This window comes from Peromyscus californicus, unplaced genomic scaffold (genome assembly GCF_007827085.1).
Source record: "Peromyscus californicus insignis strain IS unplaced genomic scaffold, ASM782708v3 Scaffold_13__1_contigs__length_99412109, whole genome shotgun sequence".
Taxonomy (NCBI): domain Eukaryota; kingdom Metazoa; phylum Chordata; class Mammalia; order Rodentia; family Cricetidae; genus Peromyscus; species Peromyscus californicus.
Genome location: NW_026294424.1, coordinates 67,638,023 through 67,651,166, shown reverse-complemented (window position 1 = coordinate 67,651,166; position 13,144 = coordinate 67,638,023). Strand labels below are relative to the sequence as shown.

Sequence of the window (13,144 nt, the reverse complement as noted above, 5' to 3'; positions counted from 1 at the left end):
GGCGGGAAGGCCGTGGTGCTGGGTTTGGTCCGGGGCCGGCCTCGCGGTGCAGCCGGCGCAGAGCGGGGACCCTGGGGCCAGCGGAGCAAGAACGGCTTCCAGCGGGGTTGGGCGAGCGAGCGAGTCCGGGCGGGCGTCGGTGAGCGTAAGGGCCCCCCGGTTCAGCGCCTCCCGGCTCCGGGCTCCTCCTCCCGCCGGCCGCGGCCCCGGCTGCGTCGCTCCGCCACTCCCCGCCCCGCGCCGCCGCCCCGCCCTCGCCGCCGCCCGGCCTCTCTCGCCCAACCCCACTGCAAGCCGGCCCCAGGCCGCCTCGCCGCCGCCCGGCCTCGCTGCGCGCCACCATGGACAGTCCCGTTTTCCCCTGGTAAAGATGGCGGTGCGCGATCGCTGCAACCTTTAGACTAATGACTGTCCGAAACATCGCCTCCATCTGTAATATGGTGAGTGGCCGCCGAGCCTCCGGGGGTCGCGCCTGCGGCGAGCCAGGCAAAGAAAGGGAACCCCCGGGCTGGAGCTGCACGCGCGCCGTGGCCGGAGGGGCCGCGCGGCCAGAAGTTCCCGGCCCCCGGGGGCTGGCCCGGCTGCCCGCAGTCCCCCTCCCGCCTCTGTCCCAGCTGGGGACCTAGTAGATCCCGGGGATCCCCAGGGCGGCCCCATGCCCCCGCCCTCTAGCTGCGGTGCGGGCGGTGGGTGGGGGTGAAGGGCTCGCGGTGGCCGCACACCGATGTCCCAGGGAAGGACCGGGAGGGTACGAGTCCGGAGAGGGACATCATCCTCCTGGTGCAGTAAATAAGCCCTCGTTGGACTCCCTGACTGTCCCCGTCTCCTTTTGGAGTTCAGCCTCGATTGTATTTAAGATTCACTTTGCAGCAGCAGTGCTCTTATCAGGAGAAATTGGATAGACATACAAGCTGTAGGGGAAAAAAAAAATCCAAGTGCAGAATCTGGTTAGAGAGGCGAAGTAAAGCCGGGTATGGGGAAGCACTGCAATTTGTTCTGGAGGCCTCAGTTTCCCCCACCTGCAGGAGAGAGTGTATGGCAGTAACATTTGCAGGCCCTGGGAGTGAGGCGGCTGTGGGTGTGAGGAAGTCTGCAGGGGCCATCCTTCCCCGCCTCCTCTCCACTTAGCTTGGGCACTGCCTGGCATGTCACTGTGCTGATGGGCTTGGGGGGGTGGGGCATGACCCAGGGGGCACTTCAATTTGAATTTTTCCCCACTACTTTCCTGCCCTGTTTAGTTTTCTTGGGACCCATTTCCAGCCTTTCGGTCCCCTGGATATCCTCAGCAGGCACCCCTACTTGTGAGATCCTTAGAGAGGTCAGTTTGGAGTAAGGCATTACCTACTGGTGTGGGGCTTGAGGGTATGTGCTCTGCTTATACTCTATCCTCTCCCCCTTCTGAGCCCCTTCAAGCTGGAACACTGGTGTTTTTGCCATCTTGGGGAATCCTTCCCAACCCCACTCCTCCCCAAGATAGATAGTAATACTAGCCCCTAAAGGGAATCTGAGGAGGCCTGATTAAGAAGGCTTTAGGTAAGGTGATCTGGCTGCCCTTCCCCCATCACAGTCTTTTAAATCTTCTGTCCCACATTCTGTTGCAAGATCAACACATGGCACAGAGCATTAAGGAGCCATGTGTTAGCTCAGGTGGAGACCTGCTGTGGCTGGCTCCAGCTTTCAGCACTGGCAAAGGCCTTGCCAGCGGGGCAAAGGCAGGAGCTCCCGGAGTGATGCCTGTCTGCTTGGTGGTACAGGGCTCCTTAGATGATGGCAGTGGCTCCTGCAGCCTTGACATTTCCCCTTTCTGCTTGAAGACACAGGTTTCCTGCTTCTTCCTGTCCAGTGGCATTAATGTCGCTGGATGCCTCCGGAAGACAATGCGTTTCTTCTCAGAGTCTTTGCTGTGACCCAGCTCCTGGGGCGAACTGTGAAACCGCAGTGGCTTGAATGCTGTTTTTCCCGCCTGTGGGGGTGGCCCTCAGGCCCACAGGCTCCTGAGACTCGGTGGCTGCTTGTGTGCGGGTCTTGTCCAGTTTGTATTCAGTGACACTTCTCAGTATTGAAGCAGAGTGGAAACTCAAGAGCTAGCGTGTCCCAAGAGGACATCTGCTTCCGGCTTGTTCTTGCCCTTGCTGTAGCTAGGACTTCTTGGCACACCTGGAGAGAATGTCACAACCTGTTTTCAGTGAAACTCAGCCAGAAAGGCAAGCTTCTGGGAGGGCATGAGAGGAATGGGCAATATTGTGTCCATAGAATCAACACTTCCTCTGGTGACCTAAAAGGTACTGAGTTAAGGCCCTTACCCAGCCCCCCCAACCCCTTCCCCTAGTGAAGGAAATCTACTATCTTCCTGTTCTGTGGAGAGATGTTTGCATTCTAAGGCCAGACTCTAGCTTCAATCCTGCTTAGGTATTTATCTGTGGCTTGTGTTTTTGAGGCAGTCTCTCAAGCCCAGGTAGACCTCCAGCCTGAGATTGCCTTAAGTACTGGATGACAGGTGTGTTCTTCGTCATCCAGCTCGCAAGTAGGTCCTGCTTCGAGCACACACCAGCTTTGCGTCCTTGAGCATGGCACTTTTTGTACCTTGGTGTGTATTTGTAGAAATGGGCCGACACTGGTTACGTTGAGTGAGTCACTGGGGCTCAGGGCCCAGGACATAGTAAGTTCTCAGAGACTTCCAGCTGCTCCGCTCGCTCAGCACCTTCTCCCTTGTTACGATGCTGCCTTCCAGTCGTTGAAGGGGCCATGGAAATCGTGTCTTCTCCTACCCAAACAGAAACAACCCGTAGGGTCACTTATGCAAAGCAGGCTGAACAACACTATAGCGAAGCTGGGGTGGGAACTGGAAGCCCCGCCCCTTATAAAAAGCTGCTCAGGTCGCTTCTGCTCCTCCTCCCTTTCTCATTTCCCAGAGGAAAAGGGTGGTGATGAGGAGACTGCTGGACTGCTGCTGTCTCTGTCCCCACAGTGAGATAAAGGCTCACTGTACCTCCGTGTAGAGACCTCACTGGATGATGAATTGTTTCCAGGTAGGTCTGTTCCCGGTCTCACTTGTGACAGCGCTTCTCACTGGGGCTCTTAATAGATCCTGCCTACTTTCTCCTTTTGATCTCAGCTTATTTAAGGAGTTGGAGAGCAAGCAGAGATTGCTTGTTTTTGTTTTAATTTATATTTACTTGGTACTGAGTGGCTCAAAACAGGGCCTTGCTCATGCTAGGGAAGTACTCTCCCATAGAGCAACACATTCAGGCTGCTTTATAAAAGAGAAGGCACTTGGTATATTTCAGACATTTTCTGTTGTGTGTTCTGAAAGAGTGTTTAAAGATGCTATCTTCTTGGGGGAAGATAAACAGACGAAGATCCAGCTCTGAAAGGCTGACTCCTTTCCTCCATCGGAGGGGAGCCCAGCAGAGCTTAAATAAGCCTGGCAGCAAGTCCTTCCTGTGATGGAGAGCTGAGCGGCATCCCCTCCCTTCCTCCTACCCATCCCACTGAGGTTTCCTTGTCTGGCACTGGTTCCCATTTACTTCTTGTGAATGCCTCCCATAGTAATGCTTGATCAGCTCTCTTAGGGCAAGTCAGCCTGACCACATGGCAGTGTGTGGTTGGAGATAGTAAAGCTTGTTTGGCTGGTGTGTTGTAATTTCGAGAATGCTTCAGCTGCTCCAAGCACAAGGAAATGTCCCCTGTTGATAATCCTCTGTTGTTCGGAGCTATGGATCTCATTCCCCGTGTGTTTCATAGTCCTTCCAATGGAAGAGATTATTTGTGGTTATGTTTAGTTTCCTGTTTGAATTGAGGAATTTTCTAAAAAGGGGGCCAAATGTGACTTGTACTGGTGTCAAATGGCCTGAATCAGCTCTTCTTCCTTTAATTTGTTAGTAGTGTTGTTAAGATGTGTTTTTGCAGGGAATGCCTGTATCAAGCACTAGATTTGGGGGAGGGGGCAGTGGAACATGTACTTTGGGGGTGGAGTGCCTTGCTTAGCCTGTGTGAGTCTTGGGTTTTGTCTCCAGCAGTGTGGGTGTGTGGGTGGGTATGTGGGTGGAGGTGGTGGTGCATGTAGTTTAGGGGTGGAGTGCCTTGCTTAGCCTGTGTGAGTCTTGGGTTTTGTCTCCAGCAGTGTGGGGGTGTGTATGTGTAACCCACATTTTGTACCTGGGAATGACATCTGTCAAGGACCAGCAGTGTTAGTGTTGGCACACACTGTGTGCAGGTTCTTAACAAATGACGATGTGAGTCCATAGCCCCAAGGAGCTCAGGCGTCCCTTAGCTTGTGGCCCGATGTCGGCAAAGGTGAGACAATTTCAATGCAGTGTAATAGCCACACGGAGGGGGTGAACAGAATCTTAGGAGTAGGGAAGTGGTCAAGTTTTTACTTTTCAGACCATGATCGTGGTCAACACCAGTCAGAACTGAAGCTGTGTGCTTGGGAGTCATTCCAGTTCAACGTTCATGTGTACAGAACCAGTACAGCGTTAGTGGCCTTTGGCGAGTTATACTTCTGGGGGTCCATAGTTTTTCTCCTCTTGTAAAACTGTTTAATATATTTTTGGTCACGAGATGTTTCTTAGTGACTCGTATTTCTTAAAGCCTTTCCTCTCTTAATTGACTCAGTCACTTCGTTTCCCACCTGCCTTGTTTCAAACCTTCTTGAACTCACACCAGACGTTGGCGGTTTAAAACGCACCACCCGTAGGGTGTTTCCTGAGGCCCATTTGAGGGCCAGATTTGAGTCCTTTTATGTAGATGAAGCCATCTTCAAATGAAGGAAAAGTAAGACCAGTAAACATTTGCAGCAGCCGGGCATTTGATTTTACGTATATGTTCACCTGCTTGTATGTCTGTGCGCCATGTGCCTGACGCCCACAGAGGCCAGAAGAGGGTGTGGGAGCCGGGAAGCATAGAGACATGCAGTTGTGAGCTGCCCTGTGGTGCTGGGAACTGAACCCAGGTCCTCTGTAAGAGCAACTGCTGAGCCATCTTTTCAGTCCCCAAACTGAGGATTTTTATATAAAAAGGTTTTATCTTAATAAATCAACGTACCTAAAGCAAATAGTTTGAGAATGATCAGAATCCACCCCCTTTCTTTCTTTCTTTCTTTCTTTCTTTCTTTCTTTTTTTGGTTTTTCAAGACAGGGTTTCTCTGTGTAGCTTTGCGCCTTTCCTGGAACTCGCTTTGGAGACCAGGCTGGCCTCGATCGAACTCACAGAGATCCACCTGCCTCTGCCTTCCGAGTGCTGGGATTAAAGGTGTGCGCCACTACTGCCCAGCTTCTTTCTTCCTTTCTCTTCCTTCCTTCCTTCCTTCCTTCCTTCCTTCCTTCCTTCCTTCCTTCCTTCCTTCCTTCCTTTCTTTCTTTCTTTCTTTCTTTCTTTCTTTTCTTGGTTTTTTGAGACAGGGTTTCTCTGTGTAGCCCTGGCTGTCCTGGAACTCATTCTGTAGACCAGACTGGCTTCAAACTCACAGAATTGCCTGCCTCTACCTCCTGAGTGCTGGGATTAAAAGCATGCATCACCTCTGCTCTAGAATTTTATTTTAATAATTAAAAAAAAGGTCTCACAATCTGCATGAAGAGATAACTTATTTCCATGACTCATGAGTTCTGTTTGCAAAGATAACTGGCCACTGGACGTGGAGTTTACCGTATCAGCTGGAAGAAGTTACAGTTACGAATAGGGGTCCATTCTGGTAATTGTTAGGCGTTTAACAAATGCAGCCTGAGGTGAGGTGGGTTAATGTTTAAAGAAAAAAAAAAAAAAGAAAGAAAGAAACTGCTCTCCTGACCTTCCTTGTCAAATATGTTAGAGTTTATTCTAGGTCAAAACCTGACAATTAAGTCTGCAGAATTGTCTCTTTTCCTTGGACTCCTGGGGGAAGACAAATTTGAACACCACTATTTGGCTAGGATTGAAGATTGGGATATGTTTTCTGAGTTAGAAGCCCAGTATTCTACTTAACCGTCCATGAGGTCCTGCTTATTCATGTTCACTAGTGTGGGATCTTCAGGTGTTCGGATTAAAATTGAAAATAATTTTGAACTCCATTGCCTTCGAAGCAAGAAGGCCTTCTCTAGTTAGATGTGGGGTCCCTGTCCACCAGATCTGAGCCTGGTCTTTGCAGGTTGTTGAAATTTTCTGATGGCATTAAGCTTGGTGGCATCATCAGAAAGATACCTCTTGCTGGTTTGAGTTCTAGTGTCCTCATGAAGCCATTCCAAAGCAAGCTGACTGGAAGAGTTATAGAAGGTGGCGTTTCTTAACCTGGCTAACTTGTATGGTCTAAATACTTTCTTGCAAGTTGTTAACAAGGACAGTCGTTTGTGGTGAGATCAGTGCTTGTCTAAGGGTTTAAAAGGTCTTTGGAGAGAAAATGCCCTCAAATGAACCAGCACAAACTTTCTTCAGACAAGTATGTCCTGTATTGTTTGCTGTCTATTGCTGGTGTTATAGGCGGTTTGCACCTGTGCTGTTCTGGAATTATGGGTTGATTAAGGGACATTGTAATCCCATGTTCACCATGGCGTTGAGTGTGATTATTTACTGTGGATCCCTTATAAAGATCATGGGCAGGGGACCGGTGGTTCTCAATGCTTTCCTTGCCATTCATTGGTCCCTCCAGCTACTTTCAGAATTCACAGAGTAAATAAACTCAGTCCGGGAATTCCTTCTTAGGGTGGAGGTGAACTTTAGGAATCCAGAAAGGTATGTGGAATAATAGAGCCGGCAGCCAGCACTCCCCACCCAGGGAAGAAATGAACTATGACAAACACAGTTAAAACCTCTCTGAGCATCCCCACCTCATCCCTCCTCTCCATAGACACCAGCCATTATTCCAAATTTGGCATTTATCATGTGTTTCATACTTTTCCTTGGTAGGTGTACATTGACAAGTCAGGTGTAGTACTGATTCTTTTGTTTTAAACAAACTCTAAATCTGAGCTTATACCCGCTCTCTAATATTAATTCAATAATCATGAGGTTTATTCATCAAGATATTCATAATTCTAGTTTATTTTATCTGCTGTATAATATTTCCTCAAATGAATTGCTACTATATATTCAATTTATTAATAATCATGGGGGCTTACAATTTTTTTGTTAGTATATTTCAATGTTATAAACAGTTTTTTTTGTTGTTGTTTTGTTTTGTGTTTTCAAGACAGGGCTTCTCTGTGTAATACCCCTGGCTGTCCCAGAACTCGCTCTGTAGACCAGGCTGGCCTCGAACTCACAGAGATCTGCCTGCCTCTGTCTCCCAAGTGCTGGGATTAAAGGCATGCGCCACCGCCACCGCCGCCGACACCACCACCCGCCTGTTATAAATAGTTTTAAACTTGTCTTCCTGTGTAAATGTTTATAGTTTCTCTGTGGTAGATGTCCAGAAGGAAATTGCTGGGTCAAAGGAAATGGGCATCTTTTACTGTAATATATTGACAGATTGCTCTCTGAAGCATTGCACCAATTTGCATTTCAGCCAGCATGGTTGGGGGAGGGGGGTCTAGTGGTTCCACACGCTTGCTGACACTTGATATTGTTAGATGTGGCGTTTTGCCAATCTGATGGGTGTGAAATTGCATCTCTGTGGTTTAAACTTGCACTTTATTCTTTACTAGTGAGGTTGAACATCTTCTCATGTGTACATCATGCCTCACTGTTTCTAACTCAGGATCAGTGTTGGTTTTGTCTGAAAACAAGGAGTGGAATGATGAAGAGGAAAATCAGGGAGACCAAAGCAAAAGTCAGGGAAAGTGGGGAGACATCCAGAGATACAGTGGAAGAACATGCCAACATGTTCTCGGGGTGGGGTGGAGATTGGCAGCATGGAGGTGATGCACACCTGTGGGGACGTCCTGAGTGTGGCAAGTGCATCTGTTCTTGTGTTAGCCCCTTGTGTTTCAAGCCCTGTTCCAGCTCAAGTCCATGCTTTGTTTGAAGGAAATTGGCTCTGGTGAAAATCATGTCAGGCCTCTTCTGGCACTCGCAGCTGCAGGGCCGGACTTGGGGAGTTTCCTGTCGACCCAGTTGCTGTTTGAAGATCTTTTAGAAGCTGATCTTATTAAAGCGCGTTTCTTTGTCTTTTGGGGTAGGTTCTGTGCGCAGGAAGTCCAGTGTTCATTAGGTTTGGCTTGAATGTCCTGGTGTGAGTGCTGTGTTCAATACCAGAAACCATTCCCTTCACCCCAACTCTGGTGCTATATGAATGTCACCATACTGAACACAATAGATGCTACAATGCCTTATAATTTAGTGGCTCTTTGTGTAGCAAAGAATGGAGCATACCCGTGTGTTCTCTTATTAAGAATTTAATCCCAGCACTCAGGAGGCAGAGGCAGGTGGATCTCAGTGAATGTGAGTCCAGCCTGGTCTACAAAGCGAGTTCCAGAACAGCCATGGCTGTTACACAGAGAAACCCTGGCAAACAAGCAAACAAACAAAGCCAGACTCAGGGAGTCTGCCCTCAGAGACTTTGAGTAAGCAGGGCTCAGGTGGTGCCCGGGAACCTGCATTTTAAAATGCCTATTCCTTCTTCCTTCACTCCCCACACACTCTGAGGATCAAGATTTGAAAAATACCGAGTTCTTGGGTAATAGCCCCAATCTCTTAAAAATATTGTTTAGAGAAATTACCTGCCATGTGAGAGGTTTTCAAAAAATCAATGTAAAATTATTTAAGGTAGTGATTTAACTTCAAAAGCCAGAGATTGTTGCCATTTTCTAGCTGTATTTCTTGACATTAAACAACTAGGTTTTTATTACTTTCTCCTTTTTACAACGGAGATTCGGAGTGCTGGCCGTGTGTCACTTGTGAAGCCTTTAAAAAAAGTTAAAAAAAACTTAAATCACAAAACATCAACACAAATATGAAAAAATGTAATATATGTCCTATACCTAAATATCTACTTTTCAGGGCTAATAGGTATCGAAATGTAGCCCTATTGGGTTAAGTCCTTTTTCAGATATAATGCTTAGAAACCAACATTCCAAGTCTCTTTCTTTTCCCTTTACTTCTCCTAGAGCAGACCGTTTCTGGAGTTGATAGGGCACTCACCACGCATGCCTTTTATTTGTGATTCTCTAGGCAGTCCATCAACGCTTGTGTGTGAAGATGTGCCGGGCGGCCTTTTGCGACTCTCCGGCTTTGCTCACCAATTATGGCTGAGAGTATGTTGACTCAGAAATCCAGTTGACTCATTCCAATTGCTCTGTGACAGCGCTCTTCAACGTGGCTGCGGTTCCATTATTCATTCTCTTCTTCAGGGGCAGGTTCGATAGCTTCTAAAATACTCTGTTCTGAAAACAGGGCTGCCGTGGATGTCCCCGTCCTGTCTTTTACCTGTCGTCATTTCTTTGTCCTGGAGTCCTGCAGTAGATGTGCCCCTCTTAGGATATACCATCTGCAGCTTTGTGAGGTGCTAGGTTTTCGGTACGAGTCTAGTGTGTCTCTCGAGGGTTCATGTGTTGAATGCTTGGTTCCCCAGTAGGATGGTGGGGACTTAGCCACCGATACTGAGCATCTCCCCCAGTTTCCATCCCAGACCCCCAGAATAACAGGAGGGGTTTAGGAAGCCCTACTCTCTTGAATACCATCAATAAAGTTCACTGTACAACCCCCCCTCCCCCCCAAAAAAGAGGTGGAGCCTAAAGGGAGATGTTAGGTCGTCAGGCATGCCCTAGGGAGAGACTAATATTGTTCTTCTGGGATTCTGCTGAGCTCTTTGATGGACTGTCATGAGAGAGGCCTTGATGGAGCAAGCCCTCCCCTGTGGCTTCTTGCCTCAGCATATGACCTCACCTGGCCACATGTGCTCCTTACCAGAGCCCTCACCGTATGCTCTTTTGACTTTCAGCCTCTGACACTGTTAGCTTGGGACCAGAGAGATGGCTTAGCAGGTGAAGGCATTTGCTGCAGAGCTTGATGGCTTGAGTTGGATCCTTGGGACCCGTATGGTGGAGAGACAAAAACCAATTCTCACAAATTGTCCTATGATTCCACAAACTTCCTGTGGCGCTTGGACTGCCTGCTGTACACATGCATGTTCACGTGTGTGGATGTGTAATATAATGTGATATATAAAATATAAATTTAAAAGTATAAGCTAAATAAGCTCTTCCCCTCCCTTCCTTTCTTTGTTTTTGATTTTTGAAACAGGGCTTCTCTGTGTAGTCCTGGCTGTCTGGAACTCACTTTGTAGACCAGACTGGCCCAGAACCTAGAGATCCACCTGCTTCTGCCTCTTGAGTGCTGGGACTAAAGGTGCGCACCCCCATGTCTGGCTCCTGCTTCTTTATGAGACCCAGTCTTGGGATATTTTGTGATAGCGCTGGAAGATGGAGTAAATACGTTAAGTGTTGTCAGAGTGTTCTACATAGTGGTCCTGTCAGTGGGAATTTGATACTCAGCTGATAAAGGGCCTTACACTCAGTTTCAGACTGTATGTAGTCCGGGTTGGTTGAGTGAGTGAGTGAGTGAGTGTGTGTGTGTGTGTGTGTGTGTGTGTGTGTGTGTGTGTGTGTGTGTGTTTTAAGTGTCATGGTTAATTCTGATGAGCTGCTGAGATTGCTAAACGACCATATTTTGCAAAATGGAAATGTTACTCTTTAAGGGATCTGTGTGCATATATGGGGACACCTTTCAGATCTTGATTCACTCCTGATGTGGGATCCAGGGATGGAACTTGTATCATCAGTCTCATGCAGTGAGTGCTTTACCCCCTGAGTCACCTCAGTGGCCCTAAACCATGTGTTTGGTAATCCCCCAGGGCAGGAGGTAGCTTATCTTTTGGTGATTTCCCATCTGTCCGTGTGGTGCCTAGCACATTCAGGAGATGGATGTTCAATAAATAATTCTCGATGAGTGAGTAAAGAGATCTAGCTTGGTAGCATGGAAAAATTACTGTGTAGCCAGGTGTAGTGGTGTACACTTGTAATCCTAGCACTTGTGAGATGGAGTATAGAAGATTATGGGTTCAGAGTTCAAAGCCAGCTTGGACTAAAAACAAAACAAAACAAAACAAAACAAAACCCCAACCCAAAACCCAGAACTTTTCCATCAGTCGGTGTGCCTCTGGGTATAGAATGCAAAGAGCTTGTGAACACGTTGATTCTGATTGGCAAGTGTGGAATGAGATGGAGATTTTGCCCATGTAGCCCCCTTTCCTGGGGAAGCGGGTGCCTCTGGTGGGAGCCCTGTGAAAGCACCAAGATCTAAGGAGGAACACAGAAGGATGGCTTCCCTACTGTGCGGTTGTAAGGTGATAGGCTTGGGATTGGAATCCTGCTTGGTAAACTCAGAGCCTGTCTCCTCATGCCTTAATAAGAAAAGCCAACAGCCGAGTGAGTGCCCCTCTCCCTGCTTTCTTGAGCATCAAAGGGACTCCCCTGCGGAAACACTCAGCAAGCTGTGCTGGCCTTGTGCATGTTGCTTTTTTATCATTATCTCCCTCTGGAAGTGAGTTAGTATCTTCCTTTCAGTTTGCTAAAAGCGCAAAGCCCTTAATTTCTCAAGGCCCAAGGAGACTTGCTTTCTGTTTGACTTGCCACTTGTGGTTAGTGGGGTGCTTCATTTGGCTTGGGAATAGTGACATTGGGGGTACAGAGGCCAAACTTGTGCCTTGTTGAGATTTCATGGGTGTAGCATCCCCATCATGTCTGTAAGACACTAGCTAGCAGTAAGTGTCCTGGTTATTGACAGCGCCAGTTGACATGCTAGTGTGGATGGTGGAAATGTCATGATGCCTCATCCCTAAATGAAGAGCTACAGGCCATCAATGGCTGCTGAGAGAGGAGAATCAGACTTGGCTTCTTGAAAGGTTATCCCATCCCAAGCAGTCAGCCCTAAGCACATGCACATTAGATCAACACTAAATGGACTAAGTAGTGTGTGTGTGTGTGTGTGTGTGTGTGTGTGTGTGTGTGTGTGTGTGCACAACAGTAATTAAAGAGTGTGTGTGTGCAACAGTAATTAAAGAAGAGTGTGTGTGTGCAACAGTAATTAAAGAAGAGTGAGTGTGTGTGCAACAGTAATTAAAGAAGAGCGAGTGTGTGTGTGTGTTTGTGTGTGTGTGTGTGAGTGGTGTATGAAATTCTAAAACAACAAATAAACAAAACAAATCCATCCCTTGCCTTCATCCTAACTATGGGTGCTTCAGAGATGAAGGGGGCCCTGTCTCACTGCTTCTGTGTTGTCAGAGAGACAGCTTGAGAGAGGTCCACAGCTAGAGAGAAGTCCACAGCTGGAGAGAAGCCCACAGCTGGAGAGAAGCCCACAGCTGGAGAGAAGCCCACAGCTAGAGAGAAGCCCACAGCTAGAGAGAAGCCCACAGCTATCCCCTAATCAGCTTTGCACTGTACTAGGAGACTGTGTGATTGATTCCCCAAATGAGACTTCTGAAAGGGAAAGTGATGCTGAAGATGACTATAAGGCATTGGTTACTCCGCTGTGCCTGGAATCTGAGCTATTCAGGGAGACACCCCGAGAGCGAGCCACCACGGGACACTGTCATTTAAATGCCAGGCTTCAGGGCACTTTGATAAGTGGAGGGGACTCTGTCTCCTTGGTCTAGGAGAAGGCGTGTGGCCTGGAGAAATGAGGGCAATTAAAAAGTTTAAGTACAGTCACATTCAGAACCGTGTGTGTGTGTGTGTGTGTGTGTGTGTGTGTGTGTGTGTGTGTGTGTGTGTGTGTACACACCGGGGGTGAGTAACTTCTATTCCCAATTCCTCTTCCTCTAGAAAAACATGGTGGAGGAGATTTTAATTTTTATCTTATATGAATGGGTACTTTGACTGCATGGATGTCTGTGTACAACTTGTGGCCTGTGGAGGGTTTCAGGTTCCCTGGAACTGGAGTTACAGGAGTTATAGATGGTTGTGAGCTTGGAATTGAACCTGGGTCCTCTGGAAGAGCAACTAGTGCTCTTAATCACTGAGCCATCTCTCCAGCCCTGGTCAGTGACTCTTTTTTTTTTTTTTGGTTTTTCGAGACAGGGTTTCTCTGTGTAGTTTTGCGCCTTTCCTGGGACTCACTTGGTAGCCCAGGCTGGCCTCGAACTCACAGAGATCCGCCTGGCTCTGCCTCCCGAGTGCTGGGATTAAAGGTGTGCGCCACCACCGCCCGGCTTGGTCAGTGACTCTTAATGCTG

At 48.1% G+C, this 13,144-nt stretch overlaps 1 protein-coding gene across 1 annotated transcript in view; it reads left to right on the top strand.

Moving 5' to 3' along the window:
• The first annotated feature begins 288 nt into the window (after positions 1-288).
• The window catches only part of Usp46 (ubiquitin specific peptidase 46), a 75,733-nt gene continuing 62,877 nt past the window's right edge, over positions 289-13,144 (top strand). Inside the window, exon 1 of the mRNA XM_052735816.1 lies at positions 289-440. Coding sequence (XP_052591776.1) covers positions 405-440 — 36 coding nt within the window. The 5' untranslated portion in view covers positions 289-404. The remainder of the gene's footprint in view (positions 441-13,144) is intronic.